At 35.5% G+C, this 24,299-nt stretch overlaps 2 protein-coding genes across 2 annotated transcripts; one reads left to right on the top strand and one right to left on the bottom strand.

Moving 5' to 3' along the window:
- Positions 1 to 1,150: 1,150 nt before the first annotated feature.
- Positions 1,151 to 4,673, bottom strand: LOC106882903 (uncharacterized). The gene has a single exon (XM_014933731.3). It carries the CDS (start codon positions 3,376 to 3,378, stop codon positions 1,519 to 1,521), a length of 1,860 nt encoding a protein of 619 aa, XP_014789217.2. The 5' UTR covers positions 3,379 to 4,673; the 3' UTR covers positions 1,151 to 1,518.
- A 4,141-nt stretch (positions 4,674 to 8,814) lies between these two features.
- Positions 8,815 to 23,591, top strand: LOC106882904 (G2/mitotic-specific cyclin-B3). The gene is made up of 10 exons (XM_014933732.3): positions 8,815 to 9,024; positions 9,664 to 9,774; positions 9,872 to 10,074; positions 14,517 to 14,562; positions 16,526 to 16,621; positions 18,171 to 18,404; positions 19,094 to 19,249; positions 19,340 to 19,486; positions 19,574 to 19,704; positions 22,915 to 23,591. Exons 1-10 carry the CDS (start codon positions 8,941 to 8,943, stop codon positions 22,967 to 22,969), a joined length of 1,263 nt encoding a protein of 420 aa, XP_014789218.1. The 5' UTR covers positions 8,815 to 8,940; the 3' UTR covers positions 22,970 to 23,591.
- Positions 23,592 to 24,299: the final 708 nt, after the last annotated feature.

Genomic DNA, 24,299 nt, shown 5'->3' with positions numbered 1-24,299 from the left:
TATCAATTTCCGTGAGCACCTCACATCTCGAGGTGTCAACACGAAAAAGCCGTTCTGATTATATACTTAGTAAATGATAAACGAAGACCATATAAAGTAAATTTAAACTAATTACACACATCATTAGAGATTGTTTTGCTGGTTCAATAATTGTAAAAATTTCTGTGTGATGCAAGTTTTACAATAATAGTGCCCGATAGCTTAAACATTGAGAGAAAATTTGAAACCATGCAAGGTAATGAACATGTTGAACGAGTTGGATATATTATAAAGTGCTGCGCAATTTTGAGGCACCAAATTATAAATACACTGTTCGTCTATCTTTAAAAGCAAATTTTAGTCATTTTAACAACTGGAAAAAAAAAATTATTACTAATCTTGACATCAACTACTATTTCGAAGTAGAATTCGGCAACAACTGTTCAGTAATAATTATAAAATACAAGAAATGTTTCGCATATAAGAAAAACAAATAATGAAAGACGTAACTTTACGTATGCCCAAAAATAATCAGTTTTATGCTAGAATGTTCTTAAGAAATGAGTTGTGCTTAATTAGCAACAAAAGTTAACTTTGGTTTCATTAGAAGCAATATTTAGCTTTCAGATGGTGTCGGCGATAACACTAGATTGATAATGCAAGTACACCTTAGAAATTAATAACACTGGATAAGTAAATTATGAAGATCTTGGGGAAAGCGGTGGGTGTTAAATGTTCAAGCTAATAATTAATAAAATAAAGATTTTCTTTATAGAAAATGTCAGTGAATATAACAGATTAACAACTATTACTACTGCCTATAAAATTAAATGATGCTTTTAACAAGAATATACCATGACGAAACAGTAAATTTAAAAAATATAGAGATTTAAATTTTAATTGAATGTAGCTATAAGGTAGTACAACTATATATATATATATATATATATATATATATATATATATATATGTGTGTGTGTGTGTGTGTGTGTGTGTGTGTGTGTGTGTGTATTGAAGTACTATCTACAAAAAAATTTTAAAAAATCTAAGCGTATTAAAAAGAAAGTGCAATAAGATCACATTTATATAGTCATTCATTATCTTTCCAGAGACAGACTGCCAAAGTGTTTAAGACTGCCAAAGTGTTTAAAAGATGACAATTTACAAAACATTTCGAAGTTGTTTTATGTCAAGTTCTTTTGGTTTTATTTTATTACCTAATGACAGTAAAATAGATTTTCCTTAAAATTTAATTTTAAATTTAAAAAAAAAAAGAGGGAGAGGGGCCAGGGATTTTATTTATAAATAACAAAAAAGCATTAATCAAGGCACTTCCTAAATTTTGTAATCATGTAATTCGATCACAATTTGTTAACAACTCATAATTTTATATATTTACACCAAACTAAAAACTTTAAGAAAAGAAACTGCAAAACAAAACCATGTGCAAAAATGACAAATGACAGATGATTTTTCAAAGTCCTGAAATAATATCTTATGATCTTAATATTTATACTTTCTATTGCAACTATAAACATTTTACATAATGTTGCAATTCGGTGTCTTTTTTAATTTTTTAGTAAGAGGAGAACTTCCTTCATTACCTGAAATTTGAATATTTGTTTCATGTGGATCTGGATTTGGAAGCGATTCACTCGGTGAAGAGGCACGAGGTAAAGATGAACCCTTATTAACATACTCTATTGCCTCTTCGGCTAGTTCCAAACCTTCTTCAATAACATCAACGAAACTTTTACAAGGACTGCGAGGTTCACTCACAGATATAGGACTGATTTCTGCAACAACCAGTGGTTCTATAACAGTTACTATTTCTGCAGGACATGTTGATTCTGTATCTAATTGTGACTGAGATCCTATAACAGAATGGGACGAATCGGGCTTCAGAGTTGAAGTTGATGACGAGTTCATTTCATCCGCATGGTTTACTGCTTCATCGGAAGTTGAATTAGTTTTCTCTGATATATCAGTAGCTTTTTCACATTCATTGTCAGGTGAAGGTTTTGAGGTTGAACCCAACTTCATTTGATTTTCACTAACCGATTCTGGAGCAGCGTTGCTATTTTTAGTTCCATTTTTAGAACTAGTACCAAAATATATTTCATGCTCTATATGGTAATAACCAGAGATGCCTTTTTGTTTTAACATTGAGCAGAGTTGTATACTACCTACAGGCTGGCAGCCAAAATAACTGTCGATAAATTCATCATAAACGTCAGGATAAATCTTTTTCAATCCTGTCTTTTTAGTTAATTTTTTTCCAACCCTCGATAACTTCATCACCGTAACATGAGGCGTGAAATTTGATTGTTTTCCAACTAACCCTTCTGCAAAGAATTGCGCTTGAATTTCTTCAGCAATTTCTTCCAACTTTGCAACATGGTCTCCTGGCTGGACTTTAGCAAAAACTACTGAATTTCTAAAGTTTCCCAGACCTTGTAAAGGAAGCTTTAACATCTCCTTTTCATATTTTGGTGTCAGTTTAACTCCAGACCGATCTAATGCTGCTCTGGCCCGGTCTATATCGTCGTTTCCCCCTAAATGCATCACAGCAAGCGTCATGTGAAGACTATGAAGCGGTACAACTGCCAAGGAATAATTTCCATTTTTTTTCATAACAGATTTCTGTACATCTTTTAAATTTGTATTAATTTCTGTATCAGAAAACTGGATTGAAATAAAATAATTTGGAATTTGTTTGAACGAATTTTTATTTTGCTTTTTCGTTCGTGTTTCTTCATCACTAAACACGGTTAAAATCGAATTCTCATCACTTAAATTATTAAAAGTTAATGTTCCACTTTCTTCATCGATAACTGTCTGTTTCGTAACACTGTCATTGCACTCCGAAGATGTCAAGACTTCACCCTCAGGAACAACCGTTATGTTTTCTGCCTCTTGTTTATCAATAAAAGTTTTAGGGCAAAAAGTTAGAGAAACAGTTTCGTCTTCCAGAAAACAAGTTGTATTAGTTAATTGATGTTCCTCTCCAATACAAAAGTTATCGTTGAAATTACAAGGACTCTTTACAATGTCAGCCTGAGGAACAATTCCATCGCGAATTTTTTCTGTCACTGAGTCTAATAAAGATTTAGGAAGAATGCGCGACTTAAGTTTCGACTTTGTTTCTTGTATTGATTCGGGAGGAGAAATATCAGTTTTCGGAGGAGGGTCAGAATCACTTGCTGACATTTCTGAAGACAGTGACGGAGACATAGTAAGGCATTCATCACGGGAAGAAGGATTGTTCGTTGAAGAAGTATCTGTATCACTATAACCCCAGTCCATGTTTATTGTAAGCTGCGACAACTTCAACGTTAGCTGTAGAGAGCGTATGATACCATGAAAGTTAATAAACAACTTCGACACAGAGCGAGGCATTCGAAATCAGATAAGTGCGCATGCGTGAAAATATGGCATGCTCATTAGAATGTACGGTGTATGCTCGGTGCTTGTCACTATTATTAAGTTTCAAACTAAATTAATTTTTTAACGTTTCATTTAACGTTTTATCTCATTTTCTTTTTGTCAGATCAACAATGAGCGAAGGCTGGAATTACGTACTCGTCACGCGGATCAAACTAGGCGATGATTTTACTTTAAAAAAATAAGCAATAATTTACTTATTTTCACTAAAACGAAACTAGGCAAAACAGATCGGTGTCTCTCTTCCATTACCGAAATTCTTTCAGCATAACTTCATGAAAATTTTAAATTTTCCATGTTATTTTCCAGAGAAACATTTCGAGGATGTCGATTACGATTGTAATAATTAAGGAGTTTGGAATAATTTTCCACCCACTCTCGATTCTGTTTCCTCATAACTCTCTTTAAAATGCATATTTTTTATTTTGCCGATGATTTTTTGAGTGAATTTCGAATCGTTCTTCCTCCTCCCATCTTGATTTTGATATCACTAATTCCCGTAACTTGTGCATTGTTCACTCTTGTTTTTTTTTTTTTGTTTGTTTGTTTTTTTAGTTATATCTTTTGTCTTGTTTCTGTCATTGGAATGTGGTATCAAGCGCTGTTGGACACAGACGACGACTTGCACAATGATCTGTTTATAATGATCAAATGTTCGTGCCGCACATTAGCTCACTCTCTCCATCAAATCGGCGTTGTCTGAACAGGTGCGCTGTGTGCCACGCGTCACGTTTCGAAGTGATCGCAGAGCAACGTGAGATAAAGTGTTTTGCTCAAGAACACAAAGCACCACCCGGTTTAGAAATTGAAATCGCGATCTAGTGATCCTGAGTGCAACATTCTAACCACTAAGCCATGCGCTCCTTTCCCGGTATACACACGTGCGCGGCGTACTTCCGCGTAGATTCCATCTTAATTCACTCACAAGACATTGGTTGGCTCGGGATTGCTGAAGGTGCCATGCAGTGGGACTACCTAAACTCGAAATCATGTGGTGTTTGAAACATCAATGCTACGTAATCTGCGTTCTCTCCAAAACGTTTTTTGCTACACAATATCAAAGAGAGTTATTTTTATACATATAATGGTAATTTATCCTCTCCGCAATGTATCTACAATACATCATAAAAATGTATGCATTTCTAAGAAAGTTATAAGGAAACAAAATGGAGCACTGATGTGTAGTTATACACATGCACAAAGTATCTGAAATATTGTCGACAATTACCAATATGATTAAAGAAAGTATACAATTTAAACGAGTTTTACGATTTTATCATTTATCTTTCGCCAAGCTTTGATCATTCCACTTATTGTGTTGATTATTTTAACAGGAATTATAATTATTAAACTAAATACAATTTATGTTTTGAAACGGATTAACAACTGTTCGAGATTGCAAATGAAACTCAATCTTTCAGATGAATTTTTCTGCGAGAGCTTGTCGGAAATTGTTTTATAAGTTATCATTGTCATTGTTTAGTTCAAGGTTAGTCCTAATCCAGCAAAACTACGATCAAAGACATTCTAACCGTGGTCATCTTATTGTACTCAGATACACTGTCCTTAAAACTACGTTACCTATTTTCAATAAGATTTGGTGTGAGGAGGTTACTCGATTACATCGACTCCAGTATTCAACTGGTATTTATTTCATTGAATCCGAAAGGATGAAAGGCAAAGTCAACCACAGCGGAATTTGAACTCAGAACATAACGATAGACAAAATACATAGAAACATTTTGTCCTGCGTGCTAACGATTCTGCCAGCTCGCGGCATTTAAATTGTAGTTTAATGATAGTTTTGTTTCCTCGATATGTATTATGAATCTGTTTTAGCGTTGTTGAAAGAGATTAAGTTTTCGAAATCGCTATTGCAGAATGTTTTAATGATATCCTAGTCAGTGAAAATAAGTAAGCCTTCCACAGTGATGCCGTTAGGCCTCGGATTAAACCTGACTAACAGTGTCTTCAGGCATGAGTACACCGGGCAGTTGCTCAGGGGCCCTACAGGTTTAGGAACTCAATACTTTGCTGTGGTTTGTAGTTTGCTGCTTATAAATAAATGTAGAGTCCACAATGTATTGTTTTGCTCAGAGACCCATAGGGTTGTTAAGAATGCCCTTGGTAGACCTATGGCCAAAAGTGTTAAACCTACGACTACCTGCCTTTTATTCAAACGTTATTTAACTAATACTATATTACCTAACGCAGTCTTTTAAGACAGAGAAATTTGCTGCTATTTCTAGGATCATGCAATGACTACCTTGCTAGTTCGACATAAAACAGTTTGTTATGGAGGTAGCAAAAATAGAATGAAAGCTGACTTAGTAATATCACTGTTTCTTAAAATTGAGTGATTTGTAGGAATACGTTCCAATGAAAGCCTGTAAGGGAGCACTTTTAATTCGAAATTATTCATGCTATACACGACTGACAAGCATTGATGATGCTTAAAACAAAAGTTGTTTGCATCAAACTTCTCCGAGCATAGGAACATTCAAGTTGATGGGTGTCGTAAACCACCTGAGTAGTGGTCAATTCGAATTCTTGCAATAGTGTTTGTTCATTAAGATCTAAACGACTCAGTTCACCGGTATAATAAAGTTGTATAATGTACGACCACCTTCCACTCTCAAGCAGATAGATATATGTACCATGCTTTCGCTATTTGTTTTAAGTACCTTGGTCATCCCGAGCAGACATCGACATCCTCTCAGCTTCTTCACCCTTGACCCAAAGGATATGACAACTGGAAGGAGAAAGGTGCATCAACACTCGGATAATACTCACGGGTGAGCAGGCTAGGGCAACTTGAAATTAAGTACCTTTCTCAAAGACACAATCTGTCAACCGGTCCAGCGATTGAATCCATGACATTATCGTATTTAACTAAACACCTTAACCACTACGCCATTCACCTTCGCTACAAAGTTGTAACGAAGGTGAGTGCCGTAGTACAAAGTTGTAACGGCGTCAGCACAGTAAAATTAACGAGTAATATGTTAGCTTCATATATATATATATATATATATATGAAACGGAGAGGTAGTACCCATTACTCTGTTACAGGGTCTCCATAACTGAAGGGAGGGAAGGGGAAAGGTATAATGAAACCAGAGGTCTCGCTCGAATGCTTTCAACATAGTAGACTCCGCTAAATGCACTTAGAGTGCCAAATGGTAGTGATAAACCAGACGACCAAGTATGCCGTGGCAGGATTTGAACTCGGAATGAAAAGGTCAGAACAAATACCGCAAGGTTAACTGTTCTTTCATTTTCACAAAATCACCGTCCTAGATTGAAGTGTCTTTTTGTTTTTTTTTACTGATCCCGAAAGAATAAAAGGCCAAGTTGACATCGACAGAGTTTGAATTTATAATACTGAATTCATTACAGAACGAGGAACTTCGTGTACTTAAATACCCCTTTCGGTCACAAATGACAATGAGATCGGAACTAGAAAGTTCCCCTCTGAGGCACAAGTCCAGGTAAGGTTGTTTGTGGAAGTTGCCCATGCATACTAGTCTCCCCTCTCCACATCGGAAAGGCAAAAGCACCAGTAAAGTCGCAACTCATTTCTGTAACCGAGTGAATCGGAGCAACGTGAAATAAAGCGTCTTGCTCAAGAACACAACAAACAGCTCGGCAGGGAATCGAACTTATAATCTTATGATTGTAAGCCCAACGCTCTGACCACCGGTCCAGGGGATGCTTACGTACTTATCGTCATTGAAATCGGAGGTGAACATCGACCACCTAGGAAAGTTTTGTTAAATACACTATTAAGTTTCAAATGAATCTGAATTTGTTTCTCGCAGTAAACAGTATATTTACAATAGCCAGAGAAACCTGGTGGTGCATGTAATATGTTAGTAATTAGCAGGTTCGGAGATAATTACATTAACTTTATGTCAGCCCTGATTAAGTGTATATATGATTAAAAGCAATCTGGCCGCGACCGTTCCTTTTTTTTTTTTTTTTTTTTGCAAGATAGCTTAACAAGAAGTACATAATCCAATGCATTCATCTTTCTTTTTTCTCTCAGTACATTAAGATGTGATTTAAGGGAATGTTAAGCAGACTTACGATCAAAGACAATCTAACCAACTTATCCAGTATCCTTCCTTTTTATGACTGTTGGTTGTGATATGAAGGAGATTTGGCTACTATCTTTAGCAGATTCTTTAGTTGGTTCGTGACCCTCCCCAAAATCCTTTAGTTGTTTTATGCATTAGAATGTCAAACGTAAAAATTGCAAAAGAAATTCTTTATATACATGTATGAAATATTTGAGATTTGTAAGGTAAGAGAAATTTAGTGTTCTGCTGCGTGTGTTTCCTAAGATCATTAGCAGCAATGTGAAATAGGCTTTTATTTTTGACGTTTTATTTTTAATTGCTCAGTCTTGAGGAAGGGGCGGTATCCATGACTTTTCCAGGCTCTCCGAGGCCAGCGAGCACGATGCTGTTAATCTTCCGTTTTAACCTGTTTTAAGTGAACAACGGATCTTTTCGGTTTCACAAACCAGACACAGTGATTGAAATCATTAGTTTTAGGCACAAGTATGGGTGTGCGCAACCACATAGTTTCGGATCAGTTCTACTGCGCGGCATCTTTGGCAAATGTCTTCTACTATAGCCCCGAGCCAACCAATGCCTTGTGGGTGAACTTGGTAGACGGAAAATGTGTGGAAGCCTGTTGTATATCTGTATATATATATGTGTGCGCATGCGAGTATCTTTGTGTTTGTCCGTGCCCACCACCGCTTGACAGCAGGTGTTGGTTTGTTTACATCCCCGTGACCTAGCGGTTTAGCAAAAGACACCGATACAATAAGTATTACACTAAAAAAATAGTACTATTGTCGATTTGTGCGACTAAACCCTTTGAAGCGGTGCCCCAGCATGGCCGTAGTGAAATGACTGAAACGTAAAAAATAGAAGACATAAGAAAGATTCCAGTGGCTCGTCGTTCTGGGAAGTGCGGTGCCTATGTGATTGAACAGGATAAGGATGATAAGCGGAGGTAGCTAGCTGGGAGTGATAAAAAGGGAGAGAGGAGGAGGAGAGAGAGCATACTGGTAGGCCAAGGCAGGGATATGTTTGCGAGTGATTTAATACCAATCAATGGGGTAAAGAGAAGGGACAAGCACGATTGTGGGCAAGAGTGAGTCTGTGAGTGATTTAAGAAACCTGCGAAAATTAGCATGATTTTTTTAAAAATAGGATTTAAAATAAAAGAGTGTGTAACGTTCGTGCATTTTTAAAAAAAGAAATAAGTGACATAAAAACAGTGGTTTCAAAGAATCGAAACTACGTTAGGAATAGGAAGACTGAGTTATGTCCCTTAACATATTTAAGTGATGGTGGGGGGAACTGAACCAATCAGCAAGCAGGAAATAAACGTACGAAATTCAAACGGTCCAGTTTCCTCAGTTTATAAACAGTTTACTTGCTGTTCGTGTGTATCGTTGTATTTACATTTGATATATTTTATTCCGTTCATACCTGAGATATGGCCACTCGCAAATTCAAAAGAGATATAGTTCCTCTAACCAAAGGGCCTTCTCTTCGATCTAAAAACGAAGCTCCTGTAAAGGTAAATATTATTTATATACCCGAAAGCATTCACATATACTCTATGTCGAATTTGCAACTGCTTATCTAAAGCTTTATTATATTTTCTTTTTATTCATTTCAGTTGAAATTATTTTTGGTTTATATGATGTTAATATTCATTGGTTAATATTTAATTTCAAGCCGCTATTACAAATATAGTTTTTTCTTTTTTTTTGTTTTCCTTTTTTTCTTTTTTTCTTGACCGTTGCAAGTTCATTATCTTCCTTTGAATGAAAACGTTTTAAAAAATATTCTTTTCTGAATTGCTAAATTAGTCTCTCATTGGTTGCATAATTTCCTGTTTATTCAATAGCTTATACATTTTATCTTTAATTTTTGTCTCAGCTGAAATTCGGATGTTTTAAATGCCATCTCGCGAATGTATTCCTGTAACTAAATGTTAATTTTAATATTTGGCCCCGACTCAAATCATTCGACTTCGAACAGCAATCCGTCCTTTTAAGCCTAGCCTCTTTATTGTCATGAGGTAACGTGTGGGTGAAAGATGTCGTCTACGAATACCGAAGGATTGCCCTTCGAACATCTTTATGCTGTAGTTAAAACTTTGTTCGTCTGCATTTTGAAAATTTCTTCTAAGTTTTCTTTATTTTAATTTTAGATTCATTGCGTTGCTGATAATTTAGGTCCCCTGAAACGCACCCGTTCTAAGACTGAAGTCACCCAAGGACCAGACCAGAAACGAAGAGCTGTATTTGGCGATATTACCAATGTAAGAGAGAATGCACCGACAATTTATTTAATAATTAATGAATACACATGAATTGTTATAATGGACAATTACATTTTCACTTTTTCTACCCCTGCAGAAAAAGAAGAATACGAAAATAATAGAAAAGGAAAGCAAACTGCCAGTTAAAAAACAAGGTGTAACTAAAATAACAAGATCTACAATCGTTTTGAAGCCAAAATGCAACCCAAAGCAAGAAGAACCCCAAATTGAAGAACTTACCAAGGCATTACAACCAATTGACTTGGCTCGAGATAACCCAGAATCTTCTCCAGTTATAATGTAAGTTCTTCTTATTAACATTTATTGAATCCAGCTTTTTATTGGCCAAATAAAAATGAGCTGGTTGGCCAGAAGTATGTTCAAAGGTCATTCTAGTCATCACAAATCTTGCCTTTTTATACATCTAGATAATGTGTAAAGCTGCTATGTCCAACAAGTTGAGAACTCCCTTGTTGGTTTAACGACCCCTGCAGTGATCTGGAGAGATGTTTCTGTCTGCATACCAGCATGGCAAATGGACATTAAATGGGTTTTTTTCCTACTCTTTTTCTTTTTTTTTTCTTCTTTTTTTTTGTCAACCCAAATCCTTATGTTTTTTCTTTTCAAACTGTCATGGTTTGGATGAGACTTGAGGTTGTATTTGATCAGTTACCCTTCTTGATGTCAGCATTTGTCTTTGCATATCAAACTATTGAGCTGTGGGAAAGAACTGTCACTGTTGCCCATGTCTGTGCAAAGGCTCATGAGGATACACATCCACACCCTCACTAATCGCTATTCTTCCCTGATAGCACTTTCTTACTACCTAGAACCAATTCACTTGCTTCCCATCCTTCATCCATTAGTATTCGCTCCTTCCTCGCCTTCATGCACTATGCCTACCTCTTCCCTGCTTACACCTGCAACCTACCTAACATCCTGTCATCCTTCTCCTATCTGCTGTATCATCATAATTCTGCTGTTCTGTACTGTCAGTCATCTCCTCCTCCCCTTCTAATTCTTACATTGCTAGTGATTGCCTACTTCCCCTTCTTCATCCATTCACCATCTCAGATTCTCTTACTATTCAGCTGTAACATTCATCCACCTGCTACTGATCCCTCTCACTTCTACCCACTTACCTTGAAGGTCCACTCTGTCATCTCAATACTTGTTTTTATCACTACTCTCTCCCATCCTCTGTTCTAAAATATGAGTAGTCATGTAGCTCCTCTACAGCAGGAAACCTGTTCTTATTTAGGCCCTTTCTCATATTTTTACCTCTCGTCTCTTAGCATAAAGCCACCCTCTCAGACTTCAGTCTTGCAAGCTGCATAGCAACCTCACTAGGACTGATGGCATGTAAAAAAGCACCCAGTACTCTGGAATGGTTGGCATTTGGAAGGGTATCCAGTTGTAGAAACTGTACCAAGGCAAATACTGGAGCATGATGCAATTTTTGAACCTATAGAATCCTGTCAAACCATCCAACCCATTAAATTATGACACAAACACACTTGTGCATGTGTATAGCAGCCTTTCATACAGTTTCCTTTTGCTAAAATTTCACTTGCATGTCACATGGATTGATCCTGAAACCTTGTAACGAAATGAACATATTAACTATGACTGCACTGATTGAATTAAAAGTTTCGTTCTCTGTGAGGCTATATCAAACTAATGCAAGTGAAAAGAATTTGACTTAAAGTTGTAAATGCTTCGAGAATGTATTTCATATTTAGCTGAACTTGGATCGCTGCCAGTTCAAATGAATGCCTTGTGCATATTTGAGCATTAGATGCAAGCATAGCTGTATGGTTAAATTCAGTATTTACTCGTGTAGTGTTGGGTTTAGTCTGGCACCATTGACAAGTGTCTTCTATATTCCTGGGCTGACTTGTGAGTAGATTTGGTAGATGGCAACTGAAAGAAGCCCATCATGATTGTGTGTTGACTCGCTGGTTGTAAACGATGGCTTTACTGAGTGTTGTCTGCTGCAGAAGTATGGCCAATTTTCTTGATATATTTTGTGTGATCTGTGTAAGCAAAAGGTTTATTCATACAGTGTTGTTTCCAGTTCTTCTCATAAACATCTCTGGGCTGCTTGTCTGGGAGATAATTATCTCACTTGGTAATAAGTGGGGCTTGGCAACAAGGAGGGAATTTAGCTGCAGAAAATTCAACCCCAATATACTTTTGTCTGACTTATGCAAACATGGAAAAGTAGACATTAAAATGACTTTGTTACTTACATTCCAATTAAAATGTGAATCAGATAATATATTTTGCACCCTTGCAATTACATGTAGAATTATTTTTTTTAGATATTGTCTTACAGTGATTGATGTGCTATCATTTTTCTTTTTCTCCACTCAAATTAAATTTAGAAAGATATTTAGAATTATAACTTTTCAATAGCTAATTCTTTCTGATGCTTAGTTCTATGGTAGATCTATGTATTATCTAATTTCACAAGGTTGCTGCTGTTTAGTGAATTTTACCATACTTCATAACTTGCATCTATCCAAGCGAAGGACTTGGTTTTTTTGATTCAGGTATGTTGCCCATCAATACCATGTAAAATGTCAGTCTCTCAGCTGGTTCTGAATTTTGACTGAGCCATCTGTAGTTTGCCCAATCTTAAATGGGATAAAATAATTTTAGTTGTATACTTCAATAACTAATCAACATTTTTGTGAAATCTTTTTCAAGTTCCCCTCCCCTCTCACTCTCCCCCTACGTATGTATCTACATACACAGATACACACAAGTATATTCCTTAACAAGATTGTTAAAGATACCATTTTTTGAAAATTTCATGAAAGTTATAACTTTATTATGAAATGAAAAGAAAATTATGAATCTGTTTTTTAAATTTCTCTTAAACTTAAAAATATTTTTTTCTGTCAAAGTTTAATGAGTGACTTTTTTCTCAATAAGAAATACCATCTATCTAACATTATTTTTTCCATGATCTCTTGCTCAGTACACAAGTAATCTAGACAACTCTCAGATGCTGTCCATCTCAGCTGCCACTATTCAGCCATTTCAATAAATAGTTGAATGGTTATTTTATTACAGCTATTTTAAAATTCATCTTATCATTGAGTAAATTGTCATAAGTGAAGTATGCTGAGAAAACAGTGCAGTGGCAACATTCTATCACTGTTTTTACCATTTCTCTCACTGAGTATACTTCCCACTTTTTGCTTTTTCGCTCTGTGTCTTTTAAAAGAAGTAACAAGATGGAGGCAATTCAAAGAACTGTTACCACTGTTGGTCATGAAAGTTTTCTTTTTCCAAATGAAAGGAAGATTGTATGAAACATCTTGTTGTTGGCGGCGCTCCGTCGCTTACGATGTCAAGGGTTCCAGTTGATCCTATCAACAGAACAGCCTGCTTGTGAAATTAACATGCAAGTGGCTGAGCACTCCAGACACGTGTACCCTTAACTTAGTTCTCGGGGATATTCAGTGTGACAAGGCTGACCCTTTGAATTACAGGCACAACAGAAACATGAAGTAAGAGTGAGAGAAAGTTGTAGTGGAAGAGTACAGCAGGGTTCGCCACCATCCCCTGCCAGAGCCTCGTGGAGCTTTAGGTGTCTTCGCTCAATAAACACTCAAAACGACCGGGCTGGAAATCGAAACTGCGATCCTATGACCGTGAGTCCGCTGCCCTAACCACTGGGCCATTGTGCCTCCGCATGAAGCATGTATAAAGACAGCAATTCTAAATGGTAGTAAGACATGGTTCCTGAATGCAGAGGACCTGCAAAGTTTAGAGAGGAATGAGGCTAGTATGCTCCACTGGATGTATAATGTAAGTGCTAGTGTTTTGAGAGAGAAGTTGGGCATAAGAGGAATTAATTCCTGTGTGTAAAAGATGACTGTGCTGGTTTGTTCATGTGATGCAGATGGATGCTGACAGCTCCATAAAGAAATGCAGGTCTCTCAAAGTAGATGAAACACATGGAAGACATAGGTTGAAGTACTGAAGAACAACCTCAGTATGCTGAACCCTTCCGGTGAGATGACAAAGGACTGAAATGCCTCATGCCTTGCTGTACTGCAGAAGACCCATACTGTGCAGCAGAAGTGTTAAGACCAGTCTCTGGTGGTGTAAAGTACTCGTGGCATGCCACATAAAAGCACTGAGGACGCTCTGTAAAGTGATTGGCATTAGGAAGGGCATCTAGCCATAGAAATAATTTCAAAGAGTCTGGTGCAGCTCCCCTTCTTGCCACTTTTGGTCAAACTGTCCAACTCATGCCAGCATGGACACTGGATGTTAAATGATGATGGTGATATTTTCAATGGAAAGAAAATTATGAATCTCTATTTAAATTTCTCTTAAAACTTATATTCTTTTTTCTATTGAATTTTATTAAGTTTCTTTACTAATGTGTTCACTCAGTCACTTGTATGCTCTCAGATGGGATCTATCCAAGATTTTTGCTGATCAATTCACTATACCAAGAGGATCTATATGGAAAGCGGACGTTAAACGATGATGATGATGATGATTGTTGTATCTTCTATTGCTCAATTTTTTCCGTATTGCAGTGAATTAAAATATTTTAGGAATAAAACAAATGAATCCCTAATAAATTATTAAGCAAATTTTTAATGCTCAGATATCTAAAATGGCTTTTTTTTCATATACTTTGTTTTGTAGAAATGGTAACTTATAATTAGATATTTTATTTATTTATTTATTTTTTCAATTATATTTTATTCTAGAATTGATCTGGAGCCACCTAAAGTTGAAGAACCAGAAGTACCAAAGGTAAAATTAAGATCATTTAAAACTTTTTTTTTATCTCTGTCCAGATACAGCTTTGTGAGGCTTACAATTTCTCAAAACCCATTATAGTCTTGTTTTAAAACACAATTGCTATTCGTATGGAAACATTATTGCATTTTTATACATAAGTATCATGCAACAATCACTCCAGATGAATACATGTCCTTAACATATCTAGAACCACATCTTGTAGAGTGTCCCTTCCCTTTAGAACTAGAAAACCTTTCAGCCTTAATTACTAACCCACTATAATTCTTGGCTGGGATCAACAAAGGAGTATAAGCTCTTACATCTGGGACAGCACGACTGCTACTCAGACATTCTAGACTTCCACCAGAGAAAAGCCACTTAACTACAAACATTCTCCAACTTCTGGTCCACTGATGTTGTCTTCTCTCTACCATTTCTACTTTTGTTACAGTATCCTCTTCTCTTTGGAGCTGGTTACTCTCATGCTCCCTCCACTCAGGCACTCTTGTTCATCTTTTCTCATTACCCATTTTTATGTTCAAGTCCCAGACTACTATTTTCAGTCCTTTCAGAATGTCAGCCTTTTGGAACTCCTTCTCTGGTCATATCCCTTCTGCAATTGCCAATTTTCAACAGTCTAAGCAGAACATGAGCTGCATCAATTTCATCAGCTCTCCAGGTCTGTGAATACTAAGAGCACTCTAACTTTACAACTTCTGTTGTGTTTTTCTCTGCCATCAGTACAGGTTTTCTTTTTCATTGAAAGTGCATGACAATTTTAACTAAGCACCCATTGACTTATCTGGGGCCCCCATGGCTGTATTAGTACAGTTAAATTTTTCACATGCACCAGTTTAATGTGAAAATGCTCTCTCAACTCATACATTTACTTTCATGCAAGTCAACAGATCCAGTGGATCATTTTCTTCAGCTTCTGTAGATCTATAGTCAAGACTTTCTATCATGGATTGTATTTCCTACACCTGCTTTTGTATGAAAAGAAACATTTTGTTGTCTACAGAAGTAACAGTTTTAATTTCTTCTGTTTTCACTTTGCTTTTGCAACATCTACTCTACACTAAAGTAACAAACTTTCAACTACTTCTAGTGAGCTGTCTGTGTAGTTTATGGGACTTACTCATTTAACATGTTTTCCATGCTGGTAAGAGTTGCGCAGTTTGACAGGGTCTGGCAAGCCACAAGGCTGCAGCAAGTTCTATTGTCAGCTTTGGTATGGTTTCTACAGCCAGATGCCCTTCCTAATGCCAACCACTTTATGGTGTGTATTGGGCATTTTTGTGCCACCAGTAGTAACCCCCTTGACTAAATGGAGGGGAGGTGGCATAAAATTGGGCACTGAGAGGCTAGTCATCACCACCATTTAATGTCCATCTTCCATGCTAGCATGGGTTAGATGGTTTGGCTGACTAGAAGGCTGCACCAGGCTTTTTATGTGGTGCTAGTGCTGGTGCTTTAAAGTATAAAAGGAATAAGCACAGGATCTTGCTGTAGTGGAGATATATGGCTAACATGCATTATATAAGGGTGTGTAGCTCAGGAGACAATGAAGATGATAATGTTGGGGTGCCAGGTACAAGGGGGAGTGCATAAGAGAGGAAACAAATAGTGGATTGAGGTGGGATTGGTATTCTTTCTGTGAATTATTTGTGTGTTTTAGCATATCTAAATGTTTCCTTTTTGTCAGTCTGCTGGAACTCTGGTCTGTGCCTGTGTGTGTGTGTGTATATTCGTTCTATCAACCATAATGGTATGCAAAAATACATGTTATTAAATTCTTTCATACTTTTTTCTCAGTGCTCTGAGTTTGGCACTTTCATTTGAGACTTTTAGACCTTTTTAATTAGGTTTTTTTTTTTTAATTACAGTTCACTGACATTCTGCTATTTAGGTTTAAAAAGAATTAGTATATACTAACAGTAGTAGTAGTATTAGACATTTACTTTTATTTTAATAGGTTGATTATGATGCTTTTGATAAAGAACATATGAAAGATCCTTTCTGGGAAGCTATATATGCTAGAGATATTTTTGATTACTATAAAGAACAAGAGGTAAGACTAACTTTTCTTTTTTATTTCCTTTTTATAAACCAATTTCCACAAAGATTTAGATGTCTTCATACACTGTAAATTATTGAAGTGATTAACAGATTTGCTGTTCTGAACTATTACTTCCAGTCCAGGTTCACTATACTATATTTTAGTTGAAGGCTGGCACCAGCCTTGTACTTCAAATACTGAATAAAACAACTCTTAGCAGCTAATTCTTGTCACAACAATTTAATTAGTTAAAATGTGAAAACTTACCTCACGAGCTCAACCAGGAAATGCACTAGGGCTTGGCTTTCTCCAGTGAAGTACAATGGCACTTCATTTGATGTGAGCACAAAATGAACACAAGGGAAAATTATATTCATAATTTTCTTGCTGAATTTTCAGACTCTCTCACTTATTTTACCTGAAGTTCCATAAACTGTTTAAAATCGATGTTTCTGTGACTTCAACAAGTATCCTTTTATAATGTAATGAGCATGCTACTTCTTTCTGCAGAACTCTTGTTTGCTCCAATCAAAAATCTCTCAATCTAAAATATTTTGGCTGTTGTATGTGGCTATAATGCTCTGATCAATAAGTATCCAGACCGTTGCCATAGAAACTTAGCTAAAGCATGCAAAGTGAAGACATTTGGCACAGATTGACTTTGAACTATGTTGTGCTACCAGAAAAAAGTGATGTGACATTTAGAGGTGATTCACTCCATGTGATTAGATCTCTCCTTACAAAAAGTCTCATAACTATACGCATTGCTCGCCTATGTGCCATTCTTTATCTGGATGACTCTCTGAACATTGTTTGTCAATGTGTCATTCTTTACCTGGATGGCTGTTTGAACATGGAGAAACTTTGGCTTGTATTTATAGGTTGGATAAAAATAAGCAATGGTTAATCTTCTTGACCTGACATTACACGTCGTTATGCTTTTATCAAATATCCGGATTGTTAAATTATGTTTCAATCAAGGTATACTTCGATGTAGGCACCCAAGTTCCACAAGAAATTCATTACTCTGGTTCTATAAAAGCCTTCAGTTGGTGGTTGCATTATCAACTTTTTGATGAATCTGATCTGTTGAAGGATATGTTCTGTTAGGGATTACCATATTGAGAAGTCAGGCTTAACAAGTATATAAGAGGGAGCAGTCCAATGCTGATCTGATTATTAAAGAGAAAATCATGGCTCCACTACTTATGATGCCTCATCACTGAACAAAGATCAGGAAACTGCTGGAAGGGCTAAATTTTTTAAAATGCCATTGAATGCTATGAATTTGGTAGTTCCAAGCCAGGTGCATTCACTGAAGACTGGCAGCCAGCTGCTTGCAATAAATAGGGACGCTTACACTTCTACACGGAGTACTAAAGTTGAATGTTTTTAGCTGACTAAAGCAATTCTCTTCAATAGTTGCATTGTATATTTTTGTAATAGAGGATTTTGATAACAATACAAAAATAACTGTCAATGTTTACCTGTTCCAAAATTTTACCTGTTTACAACAATTTTAATGCCTAATTTATGTACTTATGATTTCAAATTTTTATAGTGCAAATATGTTGTACCGGATTACATGTCCAGTAAACAAAATGATATTACAAGTGAAATGAGAACCATTCTTATGGACTGGTTGGTTGAAGTTCAGACCAACTTTGAATTACATCATGAAACACTCTACCTTGCTGTCAAGCTTGTTGATACGTATCTCTCTAAAGTCACTATCAAACGTGCACATCTTCAACTTGTCGGGACTGCTGCAATGTTTATTGCCTGTAAATATGATGTAAGTGTATGTTTTAAATATGTCTAATATGTGCAGCATGTTGGGAGCTATTTGACTTGAATTTTCTTATCCCTTCCTTTTCAAAACCTGCTCCCATATCTTGTTTTTAGCTTACTATTTTAGTCCACTTGTCACTCTTGTTTAGCACATTGAATCTCCATTCAGGCATATTTTTTCTTTTACCTCGCTGTCTTAAAAGGAATGCATTGGATGATTTAGTTCTAGATACATTATGCTCTGACTGGATACTCATGGATAGAATATCTTGGAATATCTGACCAATCAGAGCTGACCTGGGACTAAGCTCTTTTAATTCTTTTTGAGTACCTTCTATAAAATCAGTCACAGGTACAACACCAATTTTCTATACACTGATGGCCTGAGACTTATAATTTCATTTAATTATTCAAGTACATTTTAGTGTGTTAACAAGGTGACTGTCCCTATTTTGGTAAAATCAATAATCTGGAAAGAAAGGTTTTGGAAAATTGATGTTGTACATGTATATGGAAGCAGCCCTAAAACAGTTCACCTTTTCCTGTCCAGTGGTTTAACGCATGTAGTTGTCATGAGGACTGCATTAAGCAAATAGACTGTGTGTATGTATGGGGCTGATGAAACATTACCTGTCACGTGTTAACTGTAGAATATATTTTGAATTTAATTCAAGTCTTTTTTTTTCTCAACAGGAACGCATTCTTCCACAATGTGATGATTTCTTGTATATGTGTGACAATGCTTATTCAATGGAGAAACTATTTGATATGGAGAAGAAAATTTTTGTTGCTGTGGACTTTCGATTGGGTATCCCTCTCTCTTATCGATTTCTTCGGCGCTATTGTAAGGTAAGTTATTGCTAGATGTTTTCTTTTATAATTTACTTTTTTTTTTTTTTCTCTCCTGTCTTCTCATATGTGATCTATTAAACATTGTAGGTTGCTAATTTTGAAACCAAAACGCTGACACTAGCCCGTTACATACTTGAATTATCACTTCTGGACTACAGTTTTGTTTATGAAAAAGAGTCTTTGAAGGCAGCTGGCTGTTTGTGGTTGGCATTAAAGATGGAGGCTCTTGAATGGGTTAGTTACCATATATCTTTTGCAAGATTTATTTTTGTTTGTTTATTTTTTGCACTACATAATTTTTAAATTCCATCTAAATTGCAGAATGCTATACTAACTCATCACTCTGGTTATTCTGAAGAAGAAGCAAAGAAAATGGCTAAGAAACTTAATTATATGTTGTTACATCCTGTATTCAATGCAGTCAATGAAGTTTATAATAAATATTCAAATGAGTAAGTTTTTTTTTTTTCTTTTTGTGTGTAACTGAGTGGAAGAGATATTTACTTTGTACACAATTTTGTTTAAAGAGAGTGTCTATTTAAAACTGATTTTCTTCATTTAACTTAATAATTTTATGTCCACTTTTCCATGCTGACAAAGATTAGTTGTATCTTAACCCTTTCGTTACCAAACCACCCAAAGCCACCCGAACAAAAATTTTGGTTCATGTGACCAAGCCGCCCAAAACCGCCCCTAATCACCTATTCATATTTAAATGAGAATATCCGAGCAAATCTCGTTAGTACATTCGTGAAAACACGTGATTATTTGTGTAAACAGTTCAGCTATAGTTTTGTACGACGATCAACGTGTTATTTTAATTTTGTGAATTTTGGGAGATTTTTTTCCAAATTTGTTCCTGTTGTGTTTTCAAAATTTGTAATCCTGACAAAAAAATGGATACGAATTTTATTCTGTCAAGCATCGAGTCAGAATTCGAAGGATTTTCCGTTGAAGACCTTGATAAATCTAACTCTGTAACCGAAAAAAAAAAAAAAAAGCACGTGGTATTTGATAATGAATCTGAGTTTTCATTTTCCGAAAATGAAAGCAGTGAATCCGAGAGCTCCGATGATAGCGATAAAGAGAATGAATTAGTACCTGAATGGAGTGAAAATTTAAAAACTCCTTTTTTCAGTGATTTTTCTGAAGAAACTGGACCAAGTCACAGTCTTACCCAGGAGAGTAAAGCTTTAGACTATTTCTTTTTGCTTTTTCCGAAGTACCTATTTGAATTGATTACGGCATAAACAAAGCGTAAAAAAGGATAGTTTGTGGTTTCCCATAAACTTGAATGAAATTAAAGCATATTTTGCCGTAAATATTATTATGGGCATTAGAAAGTTACCTCGAATAACAAATTACTGGAGTAGTGATGAACCCTTTGGAGACTAATATGTCTCAAGTATAATGACGAGGATACGGTTTTTAAAATTGACTCAATATCTACATGTAAGAGACACAAGCAGTACACCAGTACGTAGAAAACCAGACTTTGATCCCTTATTTAAAATAAGACCCCTCATTGACTGTGTTCAAAGCACATATAAAACAGTTTATAGATGAGGATATGGTGGGCTATAAAGGCCGAGTGCGTTTTCGACAGTATATGCCAGGAAAGCCCACAAAACGGGGGATCAAAGTTTGGAAAAGATTTGTGAATCAAATACTGGGTACTGCTCTGGATTTTAATTTTATACTGGCAAAAGAGACAGTAATGAATCCAGTAATGTGCACAACTCTTCTATAACAATATTTTGTTGTATACCCAATTGAATATTAGCTAATAACCCATTTTCTATAGCGATGTTTGAACAAAAATTTTAATAATTTTATATTTTGTTGAATTTACCTGTAATTAAAGTCACTTTGTGACAAAAATTTTGGTATAGAATTGGTTGAGAACCTTTTGTTAAATTATCTTCCAAAAATCACATTTATATGTTGATAAATAAAAAAGTTAAAGTTGTTTAATGAAACCACCCTAGATTTATGATTGTTAAAAATTAATTGAAACACATAAGGGGTGTAATTTGGTTAGAAATGTGGTAACGAAAGGGTTAACATAATCTGTCATTTGACTCACAGCAACGACAACACAGAAAACCAGCCAACTTAGTGCAGGTCTTACTATAGACTGGGGGCATTTTACCATGCTACTGGCACACGAGAATGTTTGTGGTTAGATCATTCTTTCTACTCAATCTTTTCTTATTCAGTGTACTGTCTTCCTGGACAGGTAGCTTGCAATGCAGTTTTCCAAGTCCATATCCTGTTTGTACAGTTTGTTTTTGGCATAGTTTCTATTGCTGCATGCCTTTCCCTAATTTCTGACAAATCATGACCACCATTTCAGTTTTTCCAGTGACTCAACACCTACTCTTTTATGATGTAACTCATCTAGCAAAACACCTGTGTTTGTTCCTCTATCATACTTTATCCTTGCAACATGTGCATTCCTCTATCAAATATACTCTCTCATACAGTCCCACAGTCGAGGGGCCTTTTCCTTCTCTTGTCTTTCAAATTACTTGATTTCACTAGTGCCAGTGACACTAAAAAACACCTAATACATACTGTAAGGTGGCTGGCATTAGGAAAGGCATCCACCTGCAGAAACCAAGCCAAAGCTAGAGCTTGATGCAGTCCTGCTAAACCATCCAGTGCATGCCAGCATGGAATACACACACCAAATTATGATGACAACAGGGTACATTTTATTGTGACTCTAACATATATTTTTTAACTGGTAGTTGGCTTGGCTGTGTGGCTCAGTATTTTGGATTCAAATACACTGCATGGCACTTTGGATAAGTAACTTTTAGCATAGCATCATGTTGATCATTACTGAGTTTCCATCTACTTAAATTCCATTATTACCATTACTTGCCTTCTGTCCGCCAGTTTCCATCTTCATATATTCACTCAGATTTTTAGTGAATTTCCACAAACTGAAACTTGCTGAAGCCTATTGTATATCTTTTTGATGTAAGGCCATAATTACTGACAAAAAAACTGGAACTGCTTGGGACTCTGAAATACAGTTACAAATGCTACTTTGTCACTCACACAACCTAATAAATGAAGTAATGACTCTTGTTCCTATTGGAATGTAAATGAGGATAGTTTTGAGCATGTAATAATGTAATCTCTCTGACTGTTTTTATCTTTTACTTGTTTCTGTCATTTGATTGTGGCCATGCTGGGGCACTGCCTTGAAGGGTTTTAGTTGAACAAATCGACTCCAGGAGTTATTTTAAGCCTAGTACTTATTCTATTGCTCTTTGCTGAACCGCTAAGTTGCAGGGACACAAACACACCATCAGTTGTCAAGCAGTGGAGTCACACGCACGCATGCACGCGCACAGAGAGGGAGAGAGAGATATTTCAGTATCTATCTACCAAATCCGCTCACAAGGTTTTGGTCAGCCTGAGGCTTTAGTAGAAGACAGCTGCACAATGTGCCATGCATGGAGCTGAACTTGGAACCATGTGGTTGGGAGCAAGCTTCTTACCACACAAGCGTGCCTGTGCCTATGAAAGATACTTTTTGATTAGAAAATTTTAAAGATTTTGTGTGCAATATTTTTAGGATTTGTGTGTTTGTAGTAATTTATATATATATATTGTTTTATTATATATATTATATTTTTATTTTCCAGAGTTTTCATGGAAGTAGCAGAAATTCCTAAATTGTCAATGGCACAACTAGATTAATCATGTTGCCTCATCTGAAAAGTGTAAATATAGAATATGCACAGAAACCACCTAAACATCACAGAAAATAGTGATACATTTCTGATTATGAATGATTAATTGCCTGAAAATGCTGAGTGTTTGTGGTTGGTGACAGGTTCTGACAGAAGCTGTATTTTTATTTTACTGTACAAAATTTCATAAAGACCGATATTTTTGGCATTTTGACTTTTTAAAATTTCCGAACTATATCTTACCTGAAAGGTGACGAATTCTTATTTAATTTTGGCTGTGTTTTTAAATTTTTCTTTTGTAGTACATGTATGAGTATTATCTGAAATCAGCAAAATACTGGAGAAATTCAGCTAAATTAAAGGGGGATTCTAATATAAACAAACAAAAAAAAATTGTTTCGGCTTTTTTATTTTTTTTTAACATCTGGAAAAATTTTTTTATAGAAATATAGTGACTTTGAAAGTTTCGAAATTATTTTTTTTAATAAACCAGTTTACTCAAAGTTCATTTTTTTTCCCCAGTTAAATATAACTATTACGAAAGCATATTAGTGTTTAGAATAAGGAATTTGAGATAACTTCTTTTTAGAATTTAGTATATAGTTTCTATGAATAAAATATAATTCACATTTATGGTGTCGAACTATTTTTTCACAATTGTCATTCAGTAGTTAGCCAGATTCTGACGGTCCTAGATTTTTTAATTAGTTCAACACAGAAAAATAGTATCTGTTTTTAAGTTTTGGTGTTTATCCTATTGACAATTCATATAGAGTTGTCTCTTTTGATTAAAGAATGCAAGTCGAAGTGGATCAGTGAATTGGAAATTTTGGAAACCTTGTTAATTTTTAGCAAAATGATTTGTAAATCATTAAGATTGTTGTTTTTTCATAGTATTAAGCTATCAAAATGCATAATTTCTTAAATTCTGCCAATTTTTTTCCCCACTTTTTTAAGACTTTAAAAGAAAAATACTTATTAGAAATTTTAAATTGCAAATCAGATTTTTTTTTAAACAAGTGCTAAACTGTTTTCATTTACACATTTAAATAATACCTGCTGCTAAATGTAAATATTTTTGCACATATTGTGTTGGCTATTGCATTTTAGTATTCATGTGTCATTTTGATTATGCTATTTTCAACAAGAAACAATTTGGGACTTGGAAAAAAAAAATAGTTGTTTCCCCTTTGTAATTCATAAGCAATTTAGATTAATGTTGGTAATTAAATTTATCAATCTGAGTCTTTTGCAATTGACTGTTTCTATTCAACCCAGTACAGTAGATTTTTTTTCATACTTAAGTGTAGTTGTATCCATGAGCATTATAGCCCTTC

The sequence above is a fragment of the Octopus bimaculoides genome, chromosome 5, assembly GCF_046866305.1.
Source record: "Octopus bimaculoides isolate indiv1 chromosome 5, ASM4686630v1, whole genome shotgun sequence".
NCBI classification, from domain to species: domain Eukaryota; kingdom Metazoa; phylum Mollusca; class Cephalopoda; order Octopoda; family Octopodidae; genus Octopus; species Octopus bimaculoides.
This window is presented reverse-complemented; position numbering and strand designations above follow the sequence as displayed.